At 52.4% G+C, this 23,000-nt stretch overlaps 2 protein-coding genes across 3 annotated transcripts in view; both read left to right on the top strand.

The window, feature by feature from the left end:
• The window catches only part of Pgpep1 (pyroglutamyl-peptidase I), a 14,948-nt gene extending 8,646 nt beyond the window's left edge, over positions 1 to 6,302 (top strand). For both annotated transcript variants that reach the window (XM_031340144.1, XM_031340143.1), the window contains exons 4-5: positions 977 to 1,209; positions 1,604 to 6,302. In XM_031340144.1, the coding sequence (XP_031196004.1) occupies positions 977 to 1,209; positions 1,604 to 1,796 (426 nt within the window). In that variant the 3' untranslated portion in view covers positions 1,797 to 6,302. The remainder of the gene's footprint in view (positions 1 to 976; positions 1,210 to 1,603) is intronic.
• Positions 6,303 to 19,960: 13,658 nt separating this feature from the next.
• Gdf15 (growth differentiation factor 15) lies at positions 19,961 to 22,768 on the top strand. Its single transcript, XM_031342974.1, has 2 exons — positions 19,961 to 20,741; positions 21,987 to 22,768. Exons 1-2 carry the CDS (start codon positions 20,462 to 20,464, stop codon positions 22,616 to 22,618), a joined length of 912 nt encoding a protein of 303 aa, XP_031198834.1. The 5' UTR covers positions 19,961 to 20,461; the 3' UTR covers positions 22,619 to 22,768.
• The last annotated feature ends 232 nt before the right edge of the window (positions 22,769 to 23,000 follow it).

The following is a 23,000-nucleotide window of genomic DNA, read 5'->3' as shown; positions in this document are numbered from 1 at the left end:
CCTGGCTGTCCTGGAACTCACTCTGTAGACCAGGCTGGCCTCGAACTCAGAAATCTGCCTGCCTCTTTGCCTCCCAAGTGCTGGGATTAAAGGCATGCGCCACCACTGCCCAGCTTGTGTGTTCAGTTTCTAAGAGTTAGTCCATGATCATCATTTCCAGAAGCAGACAGGCAGGCATGGGAGCAGTAGCAGCCAGAGAGAAGCACACATTGGCCTGAGCTTTTGAAATCTTAGCACACACTCTCTACTCCCAGCAGTTCACCTCCTCCAACAAGCCCACACCTCCTAATCCTTCCCAAGCTGTTCGACTGCTTCCACTAAGCATTCAAATATATGAACCTCTGAGGCCATGCTCATTCAGACCACCACACCTCCGCCATCTGCCAAAAGGCCAGCGCCACATCATACCTTTACAGGGACCTGGCAGGGGCTTGCTGCCATCTGTTCCTGTGCACCAGCCAGGATGGCTTTGAGTAAATTACAGTTAAATATGAGTATGTGAGGCCCTGGTGTCCACTCAGCACTACCAAACAAAATATTAATAAAAAAATAATTTTCAAAGCAAGGTACAGTAGTGGTAGATAGCCACCACCTCAACAATCGTGAGATAGCTTGGGCTACATGACAGACTGAGACCCTGTCTCAAAGGTGAAGCCAAAGCCTGCCCTGGGCTCCTAAGTAGCCACGTAATAGCTCATTTTGTAGCAATAACAAGAGAGACTCACTGGATTTTTTTTTAAAGATTTATTTAGTTATTATATATAAATACACTGTAGCTGTCTTCAGGGTGTCAGATCTCATTATGGATGGTTGTGAGTCACCATGTAGTTGCTGGGATTTGAACTCAGGACCTTCAGAAGAGCAGTCGGTGCTCTTAACCGCTGAGCCATCTCTCCAGCCCTGAGACTCACTGTTTTTATTCCCTGTATATGGGTGGGTGTCTGCTCCTGCTAATTGCCAACCCCCTTGTCCCTAGCTCGTGGTGCATGTCGGGGTGTCGGGCATGGCCACCACAGTGACGCTGGAAAAATGTGGCCACAACAAGGGTTACAAAGGACTGGATAATTGCCGGTTCTGCCCCGGCTCACAGTGCTGTGTGGAAGATGGTCCCGAGAGCATCGACTCCATCATTGACATGGACGCCGTGTGCAAAAGGGTGACCACACTGGGGCTGGACGTGTCTGTTACCATCTCCCAGGATGCTGGCAGGTGGGCTCCAGGCGCCATGGGGCTCCCTCTCCAGCAGGGAGGGAAGCTGGGGACGAAACAGCAGATAACTTCCTCAGTCACTCTCCACCTTAAGTTTGAAGACAGGGTTTCTCTGTGTAGCCCAGGTTGGCCTGGAACTCTACATAGACCAGGCTGGCCTTAGACTGACATCTACCTGCCTCTGTCTTCTGAGTGCTGGGATTATCGTGCCCAGCAAAATACATTTTTAGAAGTCGGAAAGTAGGTGTCCAGGGTCCCCCAAATCCCTGACCCCTAGATTCTCCTCCACCTCTCAGCTGTGCCCCATAGCACAGAGCTTTGAAGGACTTTTCAGAAGCCTGGCAGCTTTGGACGGGGACTCACTGACTGTGATTCTTCCTCCCATCTGCCTCAGGTATCTGTGTGACTTCACGTATTATACGTCGCTCTACCAGGGCCGTGGCCGCTCGGCTTTTGTCCATGTGCCCCCACTGGGCAAGCCCTACAACGCAGACCAGCTAGGCCGGGCACTCCGGGCCATCATAGAGGAGATGTTGGGTGTCCTGGAACAGGCAGAGGGAGACATCAGCTGCTGCCACCAGCTCTGACAGCCATGTACACCTGGGTGCCGTGAGAGGGGACACAGCTGGGCCCATGGAGCCTCCTGCCTCGTCTGCCCCTCCTCCTAGTGGACCACAAGGGGGGGTGATGGAGAGAGCTCCGTCTGGATATCATCTGGGGACACTTCCGCTGTGCGCAGAGGCCAGGGCTAGGGCAAGATGGCCAGAGGTGTGGCCTGCACACCTGCCATGGCGCTACCTTGACCCTGGCACAGTCTTGTGTTTTCAGGTGTATGGACAAAGAGTTGAAACTTCCTTTGTGGCTGGGGCCTCACAAAGGATCATAAAGTAGATTAGCTCTAATCCATGTCCCTAAACCCTGGACGGTCCCTGCCAAAGCCACTTGGGACTTGGTTGCCTTTTCTGTCTTCTCTCTGTTTCTGTCTGTCTCTGCCTTTCTGTCTCCATCTATCTCTGTGTCTGTCTCTCTGTCTTTGTGCCTGTCTCTGTGTCTCTGTCCCCTCTGTCTTTTTTGTGCCCACCTCCCCTTCAGTGATAGATTAGGGAACAGAGTAACTTATATTCCCATTGTTAAGACTTCAGGCCTAACCAACAAGTGTCTTTTCTTTCTCCTAGGGAGGGAGGCCTCTTTTGCCTCCTGCCCTGCAAATACCATCATGCTTCGTGTCTCTGCTCGGAAGAGCAGGCTGCTATGGCCACCCAGGGCCTGGCCGCAGTGGCCTCTGGTGCCTGTGGGGAGCTGTCTCTGCCATGACCTTTCTTGTTCTCTTTTTGATTTTTTAGACTCTAAAAATTTAGAGACTCTAAACTTTAGAGGGTATTTGTTGTTGATTTTTGAGACAGGGTCTCAGGTAACCCAGGCTGGCCATTTAAACTTATTCTGTAAATCCAGGCTGGCCTCATGTGGTCATCTGGCCTCAGCTTCCTAAGCACTGGGACGACAGGTGCTTGCCACCACACATGGCCAACCTGGGACCCAGAACCTACAGTGTGAACCATCACCCGGGATCTGTGGATTTTCTCCATCTTGAGATAGCCAGCCTCTAATATCCTGTTAGGGACCTGGGATGAGAGGTTGCGGTGCCCAGGCATGTCCCTGCATGTCTGTCATATCAGCCACAGGGATATCCGGTGAACTGCATTTGGCAGTGTGCCTGGGACTCTAGCCAGCCTTTGTCTCTGGCTGACTTTGAACTTCCAAGCCAGGAGGAGGGGCTCTCAGGAAGGGAGGGATGAGGCATGTGACCTGGACTCCTTCCAAGACCAACTACAGTTCCTGTCAGTGAAGCCAAGAACATTTTGGATGCCACCTTCTCTTTTCTGGATGGATGGAGGCCCCCGTGTCCCCATGGGATTGATGGATCTGAATTCAGCAGTGACTTCTTCTCCCTGGATCTTTTTGTTGTTCCTGAGACTGGGTCTCTGATAGCCCAGGCTAGCTTCCAATTCACTGTAGCAGAAGCTGACCTTGAACTCCTGACCCTCCTACCTCGGCCTACCCAGTGCAGGGCTTATGATAGCATGTGTGCTGGGCCTGGCTACTTTTAAGCTCCAGTGGTCCTTGTTCTGGTATGGTTTCTTCACACCATCTTCTTGTTGATCCTGTGTCTGAAGCTTATCTGTCGCCACATGGAGATCTGAGCAGTTGGCTCTCCTTCCGAATGCACCCTGGAGTGCCCTGGGGTGGCTTGCTGTCCCTGCAAAAGCATCTATTGGTGTGGGCTGGCAGTTTAAATAACCAGGGCTCTGCCACTCCTGTCCAGTGCTAACACCTCCAGAGAGAGGGGCCTTGCAGCTTCCTAGGTAGCTGTGTGCGGAGGGGGGAGGGGAAGACATGGCTCTTCTGCCTGTGGGGGCTCAGGAGTAAGGGGTCCCCCAGGGCCCTGGGCTTTTGAGACATCATGTAGACAAGGCAGGCCTTGAACTCCTGGCCCTCTGGCCGCAGCCTCCCCCTGAGATGACCGAAATGGATCTGACTTTGGTTCCCATGTGTCTTTGTTTGTTTTTTTGTCTTTTGAGGCAGAGTTCTACCTGAACTCTAGCTCATGCTAGTCCTCCCAACTTGTGGCAGTCTTCCTGCTTCAGATGTATCCAGCGCCTGGCAAGTCTTCCTCAGGAGGACTCTGGGCTGTACTCCACTCTCAGTTTCCTCAAAGTTCCCAGGAGTACCGGGCCAGCTTTCCTTGGTCCAGCTCTGCTGGGAGCACCATTCTGGGAGCACTGTGCTCTGATGCCCAGGGACAGAGACATCTCCTCTGGTCCCCAGGAGGGTGTACATGTCATTTTCTAGTTCCCAGTGATGAGCTGACAGGGATCCCAGGACATGGGACTGGTATTTATTTATTTAGGCATCTCTTAAACACACACCACTTGCCCTGATCCAAAACCTTTTATTTTTCTCCTTGTTTCTTGGCAGGTGGGACTCAGGTTCTGTAGTTGCCAGGTGTGGCCCAGACTGGTCACATTGACCGTTGAGGTCCAGGTCACCCCAACACTGACCTTCATTTCCTATTCTTACCTTGGGGGTGGGGTGGGCAGGGCTTCAAAGGGTAGACCCACATGTGGGTAGGGCCTGACCTGGGCCTGGCTGGTTCTTACCAGCAATGGTAAATTAGAAAGCTAGCCCAGCGGAGGAAGAGAAGTAATATTGGTATAAATCTGAAGCCAGGGGCATGTGCAGGGACAGCGATGGTGGTGTCTGGGTGCCAGTCCAAGAAGTGTCTGATTTATGCTATCAACTTAAGTGTAGGAATGTAGCTTTTGGATCAACATGCTATTCCCTGGGCCACTCCAGTGTTTCTCAAGGCCACTCGGAGGGCCAGACTGCAAGAAGCTGAGGCTGGATCACCATAGTGGGCACCAATCTTTTAAATTTTTTTTTTTTTTGGAGGTGGTGGGGGTGGCACAGGGTCTTGTGTAGCCTGGACTGGGTTCACACTCACTGTGTGGCTGAGGGTGACCTTGAATTCTCCGCCTCCAGGTCCCAGGGTTAAGCCTCCGATCCTTGGGGGCAGATCTTTAAAGTTAAGTTGATAGCTTCAGCTAAAATGGGGAATTTCATGCACTTCTCAAGCTGGCATGTAAACCTCCAGAAAAGGGTGGACCCCGAGGCTGGGGGAAGGCTGGAAAAGCGGAGTCTAGGTGCTTTTGTGCGAGGAGTCTTGGTTGGAAGGCAGACCAGCTGCTGTGTGCACAGGCTGCTCCACAGGCTGCTCGGGCCTTCGCCCCCAGGGTGACCTTGCTGTGTGCTAGGAGAGCGCCTCCAGCCTGCCCCTCTCCCTCCCACTGTCTAGACAGCTTACCCTTGACCTCTCTACCCCTTGGAGTGTCTGAGCCCAGAAGTCCCCTCTGGGAACATAAGAGACAAAGCCTTATTCTGAGGCTCAGCTCTGAGAGTTGGAGCTGTGGGGGTCCCTGTGCGTGCTGATGGCTGTCTCAAATGCAGACCCAGGCAGGTTGTCCCCCTCCCCCTCCCAGCCCACCATTTCTCCATATCCACAGGCTGGAGGGAGCAAACAAAGAGAGGGGCTTTGGTATTCTGTGTCAGGTGAAGTGTCCACCCCCCACCGCACCCGCATAAGTACAGTGTCTGGACTAGAAAACAGGGCAAATGGCTCTTTTTTTTTTTTTTTCCTTTGTATGCAGCAGTAGGGAAATGAACCCAACTCAGTGTTTGGGTTTGAAAAGCTAAATTCTGAGCTACCACAGCCACTAAACATGCCTGTCAGTGAGGCCTGTCCCTGGTGTAGACACTGGTCACAAGCTGTAAGGATTGTGTCATCCAGGCACTGGAAGTGGAGGTAGAACAGGAGTTCAAGGCCAGCCTCCCCTACACTCCAAGTGGAAGAGAGGAACAGAGAGGCGGGCAAGGTGGCTCAGTGGGGAGTCAGTTGCCACCAAACCTAAAAGCTGGGCTTTATTCCCCAAGAGCCACAGGTGGAGGAAGCCAATCAGAGCTGCCTTCCTCCACATGGCTGTGGTGCTCAGTCTCCCTGTCACATGGGCACACATCTGGGCCTTGTTCAGGGGACTCGAAGAGAGCTCAGTTTGGGGGTAGGTTTTTTTTTTAAGTGTTTTTACTCTGTAGGCCTTGAGGCTCCTAAGGCCTCCTGTCTCTGCCCTCACGTGGAGGACAGCACAGCTGTGCTGCAATGCTCTGCTTTTCTTTTATAAAAAGAGGTTTCACTAATGCTGGGTGGCACCAGGCTCTTTTTCCCTCAAAGTCTGGAGTGGCCTTGCCCAGGGCAGCCGCAGCCACACCTTAGGAATCGCTTCCTGGGTGCCCCCAGGGGGCCTGGCTGGTTTATGGGACCCCTCAGTACCTCAGGTATTTTATCCTCTCAACAGGGGCTCTTGTGCTCTCTGAGACCCTTCTGGCCCAGTGTGCCTTCTCTTCGACCCCAGAGCTCCCACCAAGCACCCTGACTGGGTCTCTAGGACCTCCAGGAATAGAAGGGAGAAGGGCCTGCCAGGCTGCACTCTGGGAAACTCCATGCTCTTTACCCAGAAACCAATAAAGTTGTTGAAACCTGTCATTGTGCATCCAATGTCACCTACTGGGGACTTTCAGCAGGTTCAAACGGCTGAGACCCCACTATGGTCCACGATAGCTGGGCTCCAGCTGCTGGTCTAGAACCATCTTCCTACCTCAACCCTCCTGGGTATGGGGTCAAAGTGTGAACCAACATCTGTAACTTCTTTATGGAATAGACTGGGACAGACCCCCAGCCTCACACAAACCCAGCCTTCTTCTAAGGACCTGGAGAATCCCATGGTGGAAGCCAGACCTCAGCTTCCCTATCTCCTGTGGTCCTCATTGCCTGAAATTTCTCTGGTCAGCTGAGCCCTGCTTGACAAAAAGGGAGAAATGGGGTGATTCTTGCCAAGCCAGGGCTTGTGACCCTGGCCTGGGAACACAGATTTCCGTCACCCTGACTGTCACGCGCTGCAAACTTTTATAGTCATAGGAAGTCATATCTAACAGTCAGCAGTGGGGACACAGGATGCCATGGTTCCGGTTGGGTTTACAGGGACCTGCTGACATTCCCAGCTGGGTGATCAGTGGACACCGGCCAGACAGTGTAATGCCTGGGCAGAAATGTCCGAAGGACACCTGGGCTCTCTATTGCCTATCAGAATAATAAACAAGGGCCCCCAAAACATTAGAAGTTCCCCAGGAATCTCATACTGCCAGGAGAAAGGTGAAGCTGGTGGCAACCAGAGCAGGAACTTAACTTGCCTCTGGCAAACATTCCACACAGCTCCGATCAGACCACCTTGCAGGAGAGAGGAGCTGAGAGGGATAGGTCAGTGAACAACGGAGGACCCCGGCCTTGCTGGCACTGTGTGGCCGGGCACACTCTCCATCCGTGCTTAACCCCAAGCCTTATGTTAGGACCTGGCAGAAGGACTTGGAATGCTCTGTTCCTCTGCGCTTTTTTTTCTGTATGGAATACATCATGGCCCAGTGAGATGGCCTGGCAGGTGAGGGCACTTACTGCAGAGCCTGAGAATCTGAGTTTGAACCCCAGTGAGTGTTGGGGTCACTGGGCGCACAAATAATGAAGAAAGGACACCAGAGTCAGAATAAACTGAGACTATTCACCATGAAGAAGTGCTTCTAGGGTCCTGAGGTCAGTGTGGAGCTGACCATAGCAAAGGCCTGAGGTCAGGTGTGGAGCTGACCACAGCAAAGGCCTTGAAGAGCTGGTGCAGTCTCCTTTGAGTCGTAAAATAAAAGAGAAATTTGTAAATGGAGGGCTAGTCCTCGGATGTGACTGTTTACAATACAAGCCCGAGCCTACTCTAACAAAGGGAGGTTTTCTCTGATGCAGGCCTGGTGAGAAGAGGGCAGGGCTCGAGGGTTTGCAGTAAAATGGGGATACAGGGCAAAGCTTGGAATTACCCCAGGCTCTTCAGAGAGATGAGGTTCCTGCCCAAGACCCTCCCTGTCTTTTGTTTATTTATTTGATTTTTTGAGACAGGGAGAGCTGCTTCTGTGTAGCCCTGGCTGTCCTGGAACTCACTCTGTAGACCAGGCTGGCCTTGAGTGCACAGAAATCATCTGCCTCCCGAGTGCTGGGATTAAAAGTGTGTGCCACCCTGCCTGGCCAAGACCCTCTCTCAAAACACACATTAACACCTGTAAACTTCTATATGACGCTTAAAACCCCATATTTGGGAGGGAAAGGGCCACACTGGGGACTTGCTTAGTGTGATTGGCTGGAATGGGATTAAGGGGGAACAAGTAGTCCTCCCATGGACCTAAAACAGTCCTCCCTCCACTCCACAGTCCACCTTCAGGCTTCTGCCTCTGGAAACTTGTTCCCAAGGAATATGTGTCCTTTAAAGTGCCTCAGACCTGCCCAGACATGTCCCAGGTGCCCAGGAACTGGAGATAGGGCCCAGACAGCTTTGCACTGTGCTGATAAGGGACTGGGGAGCACAACAGAGATGGAGCTAGAGACAGAGGTGGGAAGGCAGAGAGAGCAAGTGGAAGCTTTTAGACATTTATCTTATGGATTTCATGATTTTTAAACTTTTTTTTTTTAAAAAAATAAAATGTATGTGTATGTGTGCTTTGCCTGCCTGGTACGTACATGTAGTAACCGCAGAGGCCAGAAGGGGACGTCAGATACTCTGGAGCTGGAGTTAAGATGGTTGTGAGAGTCCTATTGAAGGGTTCTAGCCAGCCTGGGGCCTTTGTCTTTCTCCTTTCCCTCTTCCTCTTGCTAATCCATTAGATCACATTCCTAAAGCTAGCCCCCAAGCTCTATTTCCTTATTTGGCCACTTCCTTCTCCTGAGGCCGACTACCCGAGGTCAGTGCTACCAAGTATTGAAGTCCAGCAATCAAAAGCCCCTTTGGCTCACCTAATTAACATGCCTAGTTAAAATTCAACACTTCTTAACCCAGGGGTTCTCCTTCACCTTTTTATCTTTTTATTTTTAAGATTTATTTTATGTATATGAATACACACTGTAGCTGTACATCTGTTGTGTCCTTGTGAACACTGGTTGTTGGGAATTGACTTTTTAGGACCTCTGCCCCACTTGCCTCACTTGCTCTAGCCCAAAGATTTATTTATTATTATAAATAAGTACACTGTAGCTGCACCAGAAGAGGGCATCAGATCTCACTACAGGTGGTTGTGAGCTACCATGTGGTTGCTGGGCTTTGAACTTAGGATCTTTGGAAGAGCAGTCGGTGCTCTTACCCACTGAGCCATCTCACCAGCCCCTCCTTTACCTTTTTAAACCTTCATTTGCCTGTGGGCCAAGTATGTCTCCTCTCTATCCAGAGGCGGTCCTTTGTCCCCCTCCTCCCTCTCTGTGCTCTCTTCCCCCCTTTTCCCCCACCCCACCCCCATCTTTGTCTTTTATTCTGTGCTCTTTCTGTCATTTCCATGTGGGTTCTGGGAACTTTTGAACTGAACCTGGGTCTTTGCAAGAGCATCAGTGAGCCATGGAGCCATCTCTCTAGTTCCTGATTCTTTCTTTCTATCTGTCTGTCCATCTTCCTTCCTTCCTTTCTTTCTTTCTTTTTTTATTTTTTGTTTTTTCAAGACAGAGTTTCTCTGTGTAGCCCTGGCTATCCTGGAACTCACTCTGTAGACCAGGCTGGCTCAAACTCAGAAATCCACCTGCCTCTGCCTCCCAAGTGCTGGGATTAAAGGAGTGTGCCACCATTGCCTGGCCCTTTCTCTCTTTTTCTTTCCTTCTTTCTTTCCTTCCATCCATCCATCCACCTACCTACCTATCTTCTTATTTATTTTGAAACGTGGCTCGCATAACAGACTAGCCTAGAAATCACTGTATAAGGAAGGATGGCCTTGAACTCCTGATTCCTCTGCTTCCTACTCGTAGTGCTGACTGGCAAAGTCTTACTTTACTTCAAAGGCACCAAGGAGCAGAGAGAGCGCTGGCAGTCAAGATGAGGATGTGGGATGAGGGGTGACCCAGGTCAGGTCTAGCCTGCTGTGGGTCTCACTTTCCCCTGATAACTACTGAGCATACACCTGCCTGAGGAGGTCACATGTCCGAGTTCAGCCAGGGCCCATGTGCAGCACGTGCTTCCTAAAAGCACAGGGAGCGCAGCAAGAGTGTAGGGTGGCCCTGGGGACCAGGGCGGGGGGATGGGGGCTGCTGAGGCCATGCGGGGTGATAGATTTGGTCTGCAGCGGCGCGTCCACAGACACCAAATACAAGCAGCTCTGTGTTTTTGGAAGTTTAATTAGGAGAAGGGGGGGGTGAGGACCGCGGCGCGTGAAGGGAGGGAGAGGAGAGAGGGAGAGAGAGAGAGAGACCTGGAAGAGACTGCCAATTATATATAAGCCGTGACGTAGTAGTCCAGGTAAAGGTGGGAGCTGAGCCCAATGGATTCTGGGAATATGGTGGCCGTTGCCCTGGCAACAGGTCTGTGGACCCGCCCACATATCTGCTGCGGGCAGATTCTGGATGCTAACACGGGGGACCTGCGGAGAGTCTTTGACTGAGGCAGGGGCCCTGCTGAGTCACCCACAGCTGCTGCCCTCCACCCAGTGAACCCTGAGCTCCCTTCCTGCTGGAGAACTCAATCCCACCTAGACTTCCACCGACTCCAAGAAGCCAACAGAGGCACTGAGAAGCAGTCGAAGTGCTCCAGGGGATCCCAGAGCACAGGCTTTCGCAGCGTTTATTAGAGCAAATGGAATAACCCTCCTTACTCAGGGGAGACATAATCTCTCACCAGCAAGTATGAAGGTAGCTCTGGCTTTCCTTTATGGCCTGTTTCTGATTTTTTTTTTTCCTTCTGTGAGACAGGGTCTCATGTAGCCCAAGCTGGCTACAAATTCACTTTGTTGCTAAAGATGACCTTGAATTCCTGATCCTCCTAGTTCCACTTTTCAAATTCTGGGATGACAGGTGAGCACCATCAGGACTGGTGTCTGCAGTGATGGAGATGGAACCCAGGGCTTAAGGCAGACTAGCTCTCTAACAACTGAGCTACAAACACTCTAATAACTGAGTCACAAGCACTCTAACAACTGAGCTACGAGCACTCATCTAAGTGAGCTTCAGCCGCAGTCCCAATTCCGTTTCCCTGATTTGTGTGGTGCTGGGGACTCAGTACCCAGCATCCCCAGATGACATAAATGTGCTTTCTGGTATGGACAGGCTTTTCCTCTTTTCCCAGGTGGATGTATTTTTTTAAAACAGGAAACAATTTTGGATTTTATGACCAGCCTCTCTGCGTCAATTAATGTGATCACATGGCATTCTCCTGCGTGTTATTAATGGCTGTATTATCGTAACTGGTTTTCGATGGTGATTCACTTTTGAGTCCCTGGGGTGACCATGAGGTCACAGAGACTAGTCCAGCTACTGGATGTGGTGTGCTGGTGGTTGGTTTAGGAAATTTGCATTTCTAGGGATGGGAGTGTTGATCCAAGCTCCATGCCACCCTTATCTTTTCTAGCTTGAAAATAAGAGCAATCAATAGTGACAGTCCACACCTGGGATCACTTGGAAAGCTAAGGCAGGAGGATGACCAGTTCTGGACCAGACTGGGCTACTTGCTGAAACCCTGTCTCAAATGAAATGAAAGAAAGATCAGTAATGGCGGGTCTCTTTGAGTTTCTGCTTCTCCCTCTGAAAAGAGTTCAGACAAGGAGTGGACATTAATTCTTCCATAAATGTTTTGTAGCCCGGCAGTGGTGGCACACACCTTTAATCCCAGCACTTGGGAGGCAGAGGCAGGCAGATTTCTGAGTTCAAGGCCAGCTTGGTCTACAGAGTGAGTTCCAGGACAGCCAGGGCTATACAGAGAAAACCAAAAACAAAAAACAAAAAAATATTATTTATTTATATGCATACACTGTAGCTGTCATCAGTCACACTGGAAATGTGCATCAGATCCCATTACAGATGGTTGTGAGCCACCATGTGGGTGCTGGGAATTGAACTCAGGTCCTCTGGAAGAGCAGTCAGTGTTCTTAACTGCTGAGCCATCTTTCCAGCTTCTATTGTGTGTTTTGAGACAGGGTCTGATGTATCTCAGGCTGGCCCCTGTCACTATATATAAGGGTAATAACCTTGAACTGTTGACCCTCCTGCCTCAGCCTGCTGAGCCTAACAGCCCAGGCTTCCAGTCCTACACCTGTTTCCCCAGGATGGCCTATGGGGGGCTCTGCTGCATCTCCACAGGGTCTTTACAGTTTCTCCTGGTCCTCCTTCTACTTCCTCAGGTCAGGCCACAGACTTCAAATCTTTTCTAATGTCTGTGTTGTGTCACCTGTAACACCTGTGACACCTGTGTCTGTCACCTGTAACACCTGTGACACCTGTGTATATCGCCTGGAACACCTGTGACACCTGTGTATATCACCTGGAATATTTGTGACACTTGTATTCAGTGGCTTACATGTTTGTTGCTGCTGTTTTTGAGACAGGGTTTCTCTGTGTAGCCCTGGCTGACCTGAAGCTTCCTATGTAGACCAGGCTGGCCTCCAACTCACAGAGATCCTCCTGCCCAAGGGCTGTTCCCCAAGGGCTGAAGCAAAAGGCGTGCACCCCCATACCTGTACTGAGTTTGTTTTCATTCGTGGCTAAGTCCTGTCCAGTCTACCCCATGATCTCTCTAGACCCTTGCTCTAGGGTCCGGTGCTATACAGGTACTCTGGAGTATTGTACTCTCCCCTGTTTTGACACAGGGTCTCATGTAGCCCAGGCTGGCTTCAGACTTCTTTTTTTTTTGGTTTTTCGAGACAGGGTTTCTCTGTATAGCCCTGGCTGTCCTGGTACTCACTCTGTAGACCAGGCTGGCCTCGAACTCAGAAATCCGCCTGCCTCTGCCTCCCAAGTGCTGAGATTAAAGGCGTGCGCCACCACTGCCCGGCGGCTCCAGACTTCTTATGTAGCTGAAAATGATCTCGAACTCCAGATCTCTAACCTCCACTCCAAAGTGCCAGGTTCTGGGCATGTGCCACCACGCCTTCTGCATTCAGGTGAAATCATAGTTCCTATGATTTTGCTATTTTTAAATTGATTAGGACTTGTTTTATGGCCTAACTCATGATTATCCCTGGAGAATGTTCTGTGTGCCCTGGGGAAGTGTAGGTGTTCCTCTGTACCGGTGGAACCTTCTGGATGGCTCTCACCTTGCTGACTCTAGCCATCTCCGTGACCACAGGGCCAGCTCACTAATGATCTTCAAGGGAGGGGAGTGAGGAGGGGCAGGAGGGTGTTTCTGTAATTGGCTTAAACTTTGGGAGTCTGACTCTGAATGCTTTATTTTAGGCATGTACAAGCACAATTTATTGAAAACTTACCTGGTGATAACTCAGTTCTGTGTGCCCAATAAAGACTCATTACACTAAAGCTGTAAAGCTCCAGTATGATTGCATTGAAACTCTCTGTAAAATCATGTGACACCTTCCATCTTCCATAAAGATGGGCTCTATAGACTAAGAAAAACAAGCTCATGGTGAGTGTCGGGGAGGGAGGGTGTGGTGTGGTCTCCTGCCAAGGTCACCAGGTTGTTAACCACATCCGCTCCTGCACCCCTCCCTTACATTCCAAGTTCCTGGAGCCTGCCTGTGCCTCCTACATCTGACTGGATATCCTCGGCCTCCTCTTTTCCATCGCTGAGGCTCTGCCAGGCCTGACCCATGAAGAGACATAAGCCTGAGCGCTGGCCTCTGACTCCACACATGTGCCCTACGGTCTGCGTCTCTCCACACAGAAAATACACAAAGGTAAAAGAAAATAATTAATATACCACTGAGCGGTGTGGCGATGGGGGGAGGTCTGTCATCCCAACTTCCAGAAGGTTGAGGCAGGAGGATGGTGAACTTGAACCCAGCTTAGACTATATAAGGAGAATCTTGTCTCAGAAAAACAATCCAAACACCCAAGCCAACGACGACAACAACAACAACGACGACAACAATAACAGCGACAATAACAACGACGACAACAGGCATGGAGTTACACACCAGCACTTGGGAGGCAGTGGTGGGTCTCTGTGAGAATGAGGCTACCCTGATCTATAGGGGGAGGCCCTATGACAGTGTAAGCGTGAGAGATTAAAGCCTTCGGTGTGAGTAGAACTATTTATCCTCTCCCTCTAGGCCTGAGTGTGCTGTCAATAGAAGGCCTTGTTGATTGTGTATGTGCTCATTTTTATGTATTTTTAATTAGGTGGGCTTGTTTTGTGTCTGTGTAGATTTGTGCACAGGAGCCATGAGCGTAGTTGTCCTCAGAGCCCCGAAATGTCAGATCAGCTGGAGCAGGAGCTGCAGGGGGTGTGAGCCACTTGATGTGGGTGCTGGGAACCGAACTTGTGTCCTCTGCAGGAGCAGTCAGTGCTCTCTTAAACATTGCATGGTTGCTTCAGGCCTTAGCCTGCCTGCTGAGGATGAGCTCCTGATCACCCTGCCTCTGCTCTCCAGAGACAGAAGACAGGAGGTGACCACACCGTTTACAAAGATGGAGAATTGGCAAGGCCTTGTGCATGCTAAAGTAAATCCTCCACCAAATGAGCTACAAGCACTCTACCCACTGAGCTGGCCTACAACCTACAAACTTTTTCCTTACATTTATTAGGACTGGGGGTAAACAGGCCATGGCATACATGTAAAGATCAGAGGACAACTCTCAGGAGTGGGTTCTCTCCCTCCACCGTGAGGTCCAGGGCTGAGCCCAGGTGCGTGTGTGCAGTCTAGTGCGCTCTCTGGGCGGATCTGGTGTGTAATTAAGGTGACGTCCAGTAGTATCCACATTCACACGTCCATGGTCACAGATCCACTAGCGTCCACGTTCAGAGGTCCACCAATGCCCACGTTCACAGATACACTAGGGTTCACCGTCACAGACCGGTTTTCAGGCCACAGAGGCTGCGCCCGGCCGGCTTTGTTCAGGGATATTTCTGATCCTTTTGCCTTGAGGAGTTAATGTTTCTACAGAGATTTTCTCCAAACGCCAGAAGCTATAAAAAGAAAATAAATAAGAGTTTAAGCCGATCGTGCAGGTGCCTCCGGTCCCTGCCAACCTCGGCGGTTTATTTTCTTTGAGTCAATCTCTAGGTCTTTGACTCAGCGATGCTCCTCAGTCTCCTGGGCACACACACACTCCCAGGGAAGACAGACTTTTATTTAGCGGTTGTCTTTATCTCTTTCTACTTTACTTTATCTGATGAGTGTTTTGTGCATGTCTGTGCACCATGTGCATGCTCAATGCCCACGGAGGCACGAAAGGGGTCGCAGTTACAGCCAGTTGTGACCACCTGTGGGTGCTAGGAAACGAACCTGGGTCCCAGCAGGAGCAGCAGAGTCTTAACTGCTGAGCCATCGCTAAAGCTCCACTCTGAGGCTCGGCTCTCTCCTTTGCCTACATAGCTGGTCCGTGAGCCCAGGGCCCCGCCTGTTCCGCAATGTGTCCGCTGTCCTTTGGTCCATCCGTGTCTCCCCGCCCCCTGCGTTCAGTCCACAGGGGCGCCACGCCCACAGGAGGAGGTACACAGCCTGAGAGCCTTTGTGTGATAGCTGTTCTGTGATTGGTGAAAATATGAGCCTTATTTACATAGAGACAGGGTGGGGTGAGGGCTGTCAGACACGTTGACACGCCTTCCCTCTGCTAGATAAGGCGCTCTCCCGTGGACTCCGGTTCGAATTTCTCCTCACACAAGTGTAACCCCAGCTCAGGGGAGCCCGATGCCTTTGCTCTTGCTGGGCAGCAGGCACCCATGCGGTGCATAGAAATGCACGTAGGACCTCAACATGTGCTCAAATAAAATGGACATAACCAACAATCTGGTGGGGCCGCAGGCACCCTCAGCCTCCACTTTCTGATGTCTCTTTTTGAGACATTGTTCCGTATAGGGCAGGCTGGCCTTCAACTCACTCGGTGTCCAAGGATGACCTTGGACTCCTGATCCCCGAGCACCCCTCAGTGTTGGGGTGCTAGGGTGGCAGTGTGCAGGACTCATCCTGGTTTATGTGGTACTGCAGATGGAACCCATGGCCTTGTGCATGCTAGACAAGCACTTTATCCACTGAGTTGTAAGCACGGTTTACAGTATCTGAGGGGGTAGGTATAGAAACTGCAGAATGGCTGTTTCCTTGTGGCAGGTAGGTTTGTATTGATGGTAAAGGAGAATAGATTCAGAGGCATCTGGAAGAATGCAGAGCAGAGAGAAAGAAATCCGTCCCTGGCCAGGGCTACGCAAGACAGTACGAGCTCAGGTGGGCAAACGGTGGATTATAAGGGCCTCCTTTGGGGGACAGACCCATTTCACAAGTTCCTGAGGAAAGCTGGCTTTTATCTACAGGCCAAAAGGCTGGTCTTCCATCCTGAGCTCATTTCTGGAGGGCCTGACACCTACCTAGATCAAAGGACCCTTCCAACTGAGCTACAAGCACTCTTATCAACTGAGCCACAATCACACTTCAAACTGGGCTGTAGGCCAGCGAGCCCCAGTCTTCTATTTATTTGGCCCCAGTCTTCTCCTTCTCCTTCTCCTCCTCCTCCTCCTCCTCCTCCTTCTTCTTCTTCCTTTTTTGGAGGTGGGTTAGGTTTTAAGACAGGGTTTCTCTGTGTAGCCCTGGCTGTCCTGGAACTCACTCTGTAGACCAGGCTGGCCTTGAACTCAGAAATCCACCTGCCTCTGACTCCCAAGTGCTGGGATTAAAGGTGTGCGCCACCACTGCTGAATGAGCCCCAGCCTTCTATTTAGTCTATTTTGAGTTGGGATGTTGTAGGTTAGTTACCCTCCGTGACCTGGCTGAGCCCCAGTCCTCTGGCCTCACTTCCTAGGGGCTGTTTTTCTGTAACTGTTCACTTTTGCACGCCTGGATGCTTCACAGGAGCAGCAGCAGGCAACAGTTCTTCCGTCTCTTCATGACACAGCATTTTTCCCCCTAAGACACTCAACACAGAAAGAGCAAGCTCACACTCATGGTGGCCTGGCTGGAGGAAGGCCAAGCACTACAAACCCCATGGGGACAGATGCTGTGTTGCTCTGGGCGGGACAGAGCAGGCAAAAGATCCCAGAGCATCAATGTAGCTGGACTTTGGTTACTTTGTGGGTCCTTCTTTCTTCCACCCTTCTAAGCCCCTTACACTGGAGAGGAGAGAGAAAAGGGTAGAGGGAACAGGGTGATGTCATTGTTAGACTACTTCCTGCTGGTTAGGGGCATCAAGTTGCTTGGGGCAAGGCCCATCTTTGCGGTCAGAAATCTGCCTGCCTCTGCCTCCCAAGTGCTGGGATTAAAGGCGTGCGTCACCACTTCTCAGCATTTCTGTGTTTTTCAAAGAAACTAAAATTGTCACTACACCACAGCACCAGCTTTGGAGGAGCCTGACAACCAGTGTGTGGGGGGGGAGACAGGATGAGAGTATCTGTACTTTCCATGGGATAGAATGTTCTAGAATCTAAGAGGGGAGATGTTTATATTTCACAAAATAGTACATGTATGTGTCATATGCTTTAGAACAATAAAACAACTTCAGTAAGTAAGTCCATGTATCAGGAAGTCAGCCCAGGATGGGCTCAGTGGCAGAGACCCCTCAGCTGGAGAGGACGGAGGAGGAGAGCTCCCAAGGCTTAGATAGGAAGATGGGCACTGAAAGTGGGGCTTAAGAGATGGATAGGGCCGGGGCAGTGGTGGCGCACAACTTTAATCCCAGCACTTGGGAGGCAGAGGCGGGCGGATTTCTGAGTTCGAGGCCAGCCTGGTCTACAAAATGAGTTCCAGGACAGAGAAACCCTGTCTCAAAACAACAACAACAACAAAAGATGGATAGGAGTTCTATATGAAGTTTGCCCAGATCTATCTGAGTTCTGACTACCTGGCACCAACATCATTGCTGAGAATTTAATCATCTTAGTTGGTCAATCCTGGGCTAGCAGCAGCATCCTCCAGAAGCAGAGATGAGCCAGGACTCCCCTGACTCCCCGAGGTCACCATGACACGAGGACAGCAGGTTACCCTGTCCTCTGGAGATTCTCATGACATTTCAAATTGATCTGTAAGGATCACAAGGCACTGTCCACAGGGCAGGAAAGTTTGTGTTTTCTTGTGTGTTGATAAGAGTGGGGTTGGCCCAGCGAGGGCAGCTCACCTCTGCCCCAGAGTGTGGCCTCAGGACCCAGGAATGCTGCTTCTGGAGAGGAAGTCAGGGTCCCAGCACGCTGAGGTCATGGTTGGCTGGCAGCCCATAGTTGGGTTACCCTGCTCCCTTACTTGACTCTGGGACCGGTTATGAGGTCATCAGCTGAGGATTTTGAGGAAAAAGGAGCCAAGTTGGCACGAGGCCACATTCCAGAGTTTTGTGGACCAGAAATCTGTTTGGGGGGTGATGATGCTTACTGGAGGATGGGGACCCCATGGAGCCTTGCTGGTTTGGAGCCCTTTGGAGAGCATTCCATGAATAAAGTAAATGGCTGACCGATCCTGGTCTTAAAGAGACAGATGCCTGGTTGGTCGTTGGCCTGGTCGCCACACTGTAGGAAGGGTGGAATGCTATATGGCAAGGAAGAGCTTGGCAGCTCATTTTCTGTCATCTTGACACTCAGGAGACTGAGGCAGGGGGATTGTGGGTTTGGATTCACAGAGTGAGAGGACTATAGACCTGGACGAACTGTCTCTTAGGCCTCTGACATATGTGTTTCAACCCCCAAATGACACCCTGACACCTACCTGAGACTTTGGGCCTGGGTCTCTATCGACAAGCAGCTGTGAGTTTGAATGGCATCAAGGTGCACAGGTGCATTTATTGAGGGCCTACTGTGTACTCAGGTCACATGGGCATCTCTAGTTGTAGTCTGTGGTGGTCCTCAGCATCCAGACCCCACATGGCTCCCCGCATGGGTCTAAGCAGCTATTCTGCTCACTCCCATGCTCCACATCTACGCAGCCATCCATATCCCAAGAGACCCTGGGCCGTCCCCCAGCCTCAGTTTCTCCACCTGTGACTCGTGACTCCTGCCTCAGCCTCTCATCTCACGCAGCAAGACAGCGGTCTCCTGACCCCTGGCCTTTGCTCTGTAGTGCAGAGAGGCTGAGGAACTTGCTCAAGGTCACATGGGACGGCGGGATAGTTTCTCACTCTGCAGTGTTCGCCCCCTGCCCCCGCTGTACCCCCACCCTGAAGATGTAGACCACAGTAGCCTTTCACAGAAAGAGTAACTGAGGCTCGATGGTTGGCCAGGGACCAGAAGGCCAGTGTGATCCAGGCCGCTGATCCCTCGTCCAGGGCGGAGAATCCAACTCTGAGACTTAAATTTGGGGGAAAACGGTCAGAGATGAAAATAACCCCCAAACCCCACTCTCACCGGCGGGGAGTCCACCACACTGCCCCTCCTCACAGGGTGCAGTGACCTCAAAACTGCCCACAGCTGCGAGCCCGAGGGATGGGCCACCTCTCTCCATATTGATCTTGAAGAGTCACCCACTTAGGCAAAAGGTCCTGGAGCAAACAGGTAGTTTTGGGGGGCAGGGCTCGGGGCCTGGGTCTACAGGAGGAGTGGTCTAGTGCATCAGGGGCGGGGCTTGGATCTGAGGAGGAGGGATCTGGGATCAGTGGAGAGAGGGTTCTGGGGTCAGCCTGAGCTTTTACCTCTTGTCCAGCAAGCATCAGGCCTGTGGGACCACAGAAGGGATGGCAGGGGTGGAGGACTTACCACGCACCTACCTTGTCCTCACAGGGGGACATGGAGCAACCCTAGTTAGTCATTAACCTGGAGTGACCCCACGGGTCAGAGGCCATCCAGTAGTATGTACATGTTGGGAGGGAACCCTAGGTGCCTCAGACCCTAGCAGGAGCCCTTGGTGACACCTGGTGCCCCTCGTTGCTCACTCCTGTCTCACCCAGAGGCCCTAACCACAGCCACTACCCTTTCAGGGCCCAGGCCAACCGTGGACGGGGCTCCTGGCACCTTCTTCTTCTTCTACTCCTCCTCCATCTTCTGTCCGAGCCTGAGATCAACCGCCCTCACCCTCCAGCCACCTGCCGCCTCCTGATTGGAAGGAGGCCCACAGCAGATTTCCTCTTGCTTCAATCCCCAAGAGGAACCCCTCAGTATCTGGGGATCCTGAGGCAGGCACAGGGCAGAGCGTTGTGTGAGCACCCACCCAGTCATCCCGGAAAGGTAAATCTAGTGAAATCTTCCTGAAGCAGTGGCTGTTTTGCACAGGGTTTTGAAGGATTAGTAGGAGTCCCGCAGAGAACAGCGAGTAGGTGCAGTACTCTCTGGTTTGCCCTTCTGCCCAGCCCATTTGGGCAAGGCTGTAAAGTCTACTCCTGGGACCCTGAGGCATAGGGTGGCATGCCTGAACTTGCCTTTTCTAGGTTTTCCTTGGCTTCACCTTTGATGGGAGTGGAGGGAGGAGGGAGGGAAGGGAGAGAGGAAGAAAGGGAGAGGGAGAGAGTCCTGGTCCCAAGGGGAAGGAAGCAGCACTTGAACTTCAGTCCGGACTCCATCACATGTTCTGTGGGGACAGTCAGCCCTCCCTCGGATCACAGACCCAGCGGTTTCCCTCCTGAGCTGAGAGGTACCGCCCCCTCCCCCTGCGGAGCCCTGGGATTCCCGCCCGGATCAGCCTGGTCACCCGAGTTGGCATCGCACACGGGGGGCGGGGCGGACAGAGTCCAGTGGGTATAAAGGCAGCTGCGGAGGGCTTAACTCAAAGCCACACTCAGGATACAAGCGACATGGCCCTGCCCGCGCTCCAGGCCCAGCCACCAGGCGGCTCTCAACTGAGGTTCCTGCTGTTCCTGTTGCTGTTGCTGCTGCTGCTGTCATGGCCATCGCAGGGGGACGCTCTGGCAATGCCTGAGCAGCGACGCTCCTTCCCTGAGTCCCAGCTCAACGCCGACGAGCTACGGGGTCGCTTCCAGGACCTGCTGAGCCGGCTGCACGCCAACCAGAGCCGGGAGGACTCGAACTCAGAACCAACCCCCGACCCAGCTGTCCGGATACTCAATCCAGAGGGTGAGTAACACCTGGGGACCCACTTCTGCAACACCTTCTCCAAGCTCTAGCCAACACGCTCAAGTCCACGAGACCCAGCCCGGCTTCCGAGCCTCAGTTTCCCCTGCTGTGACCTCTGGAGTTGCCAGCAGTCCCCCGTGCAGCGGGCTCAGCCAGTGTAGGAAGGGTGACCGTCCCCAGACTAGAGCTGGACAAATGATGTCCAGAAAGGTCAAGGTCGCTCCTGGAGATGCACAGCACGCCAGTGGGGGAGGACATGCGGGATGGTTAGAGGGTCTTGGACGGAGGAGGGAGGGACGAGAATCAGGATGGGAGCCAGAGGGAAAGAACCTGCGGGAACTGGATCGGGAATCTGACGCAATCGCTCGTAAAGAGTCCGCTACAGTAACGAGGGACAGTCGCCTGGATGGGAGGGAGGAGGATCCAGGGGCCTCGCCTGTGCTGGACGACCCAGCCTGGGCTGGGGGCGGGGCCAGGCTCACTGGGCCACGCCCCCTCACAAATCCGCTACCGTTGTGTGAATCCAAGTGAACTGACGCTCTCTCCGATGGTCTACACTTGGATGTGGTGGCGCACGCCTGCCATCTTAACTACTCCCGAGGTTGAAGCAGGAGGATTGCCATGAGTTCAAGGCCAGCTGCTGGGACTACATAGTGAGAACCTGTCCCAAATTTTTAATTCATTTTTTTCTCTCTCTCCCTCTTCCCCTCCCTGCTTCCCTCCCCACCTCTCTCTCTCTCTCTCTCTCTCTCTCTCTCTCTCTCTCTCTCTCTCTCTCCCTCTCTGGATTTTGTAGCCCAGACCGATTTCGAACTCAGGGCAATCCTTCTGCCTCCATTTCCCAAGTTCTGAGAGGACAGGTGTAGGCCACCAAACCCTGCTTTAAAGAAAATCAGCTTTTGTCTGTTTGTTGAAACACTTTATTCGGGGGTTTGGGGAAAGGTTGGAGAAGTCCACGCCGTCCTCCGCAGGGCAGACCTTAGCGATTTCCCTGTCGCTAAGAACAAAATCAACTTTTAACCAGAAGGTGGTGGCGCACGTCTTTAATCCCAGCACTAGGGGGGGAAAGGGGGGAGACAGGCAGATCTCTGTGAGTTCGAGGGAGTTACAGGACAGCCGGGGCTACACTGAGAGACCTTGGGCTGCCTACGTTTGACATCTGCAAAGGCCCTGTAGTCGGCGGGCATGACACTTTTGCACACAACGTGAGGACATGAGTGACCGGTGTTCTGGTTTCTTCTGCAGTGCGACTGGGGTCCCACGGTCATCTGCTACTCCGCGTCAACCGGACGTCGCTGACTCAGGGTCTCCCCGAAGCCTACCGCGTGCACCGAGCTCTGCTCCTGCTGACGCCGACGACCCGGCCCTGGGACATCACTAGGCCCCTGAAGCGTGCGATCAGCCTCCAGGGACCCCGTGCTCCCGCACTGCGCCTGCGCCTGACGCCGCCTCCCGACCTGGCCATGCTGCCCTCTGGCGGCGCACGGCTGGAACTGCACTTACGCGTGGCCGCCGGCAGGGGGCGCCGAAGCGCGCATGCGCACCCAAGAGACTCGTGCCCGCTGGGTCCCGGGCGCTGCTGTCACCTGGAGAGTGTGCAGGCAACTCTCGAGGACCTGGGCTGGAGCGACTGGGTGCTGTCCCCGCGCCAGCTGCAGCTGAGCATGTGCGTGGGCGAGTGCCCCAACCTCTACCGCTCCGCGAACACGCATGCGCAGATCAAAGCACGCCTGCATGGCCTGCAGCCTGACAGGGTGCCTGCCCCGTGCTGTGTCCCCTCCAGCTACACCCCGGTGGTTCTTATGCACAGGACAGACAGTGGTGTGTCACTGCAGACTTATGATGACCTGGTGGCCCGGGGCTGCCACTGCGCTTGAGCGCCGGGCCCTGCTCCTCACCTACACTCCCCTTCAAGGATGCTATTTATATTTGTATTTATTAATATTATTAATTTATTGGGGTCGGGCTGGGTGGATGGATTGTGTATTTATTTAAAACTCTGCTAATAAAGGTGAGCTTGGTTTCTATAGGGCGACTCAGTGACTTCGGCATGATAGCCACCTTCCTCGCCTCAGTTTCCCTAGTCACCTGAGAAGAAGAACAGAGGACAGGCCTCCATTAGGCCGGCCTGAGGGGGGTTTTCTTGATCACAGCTGATGTGAGAGGGACCAGCCAGTGCCTGGTGGTTCTTGGACGTTTGAGCAGCAAGGAGGAGCAGGACAGTATGCAGCTCATTGCTACAGTCTCTGCTTCCGTTCC

The sequence above is a fragment of the Mastomys coucha genome, unplaced genomic scaffold, assembly GCF_008632895.1.
Source record: "Mastomys coucha isolate ucsf_1 unplaced genomic scaffold, UCSF_Mcou_1 pScaffold22, whole genome shotgun sequence".
NCBI lineage: Eukaryota > Metazoa > Chordata > Mammalia > Rodentia > Muridae > Mastomys > Mastomys coucha.
Note: the sequence above shows the minus strand (reverse complement) of the source record. Positions and strands in the feature narration are given on the sequence as shown.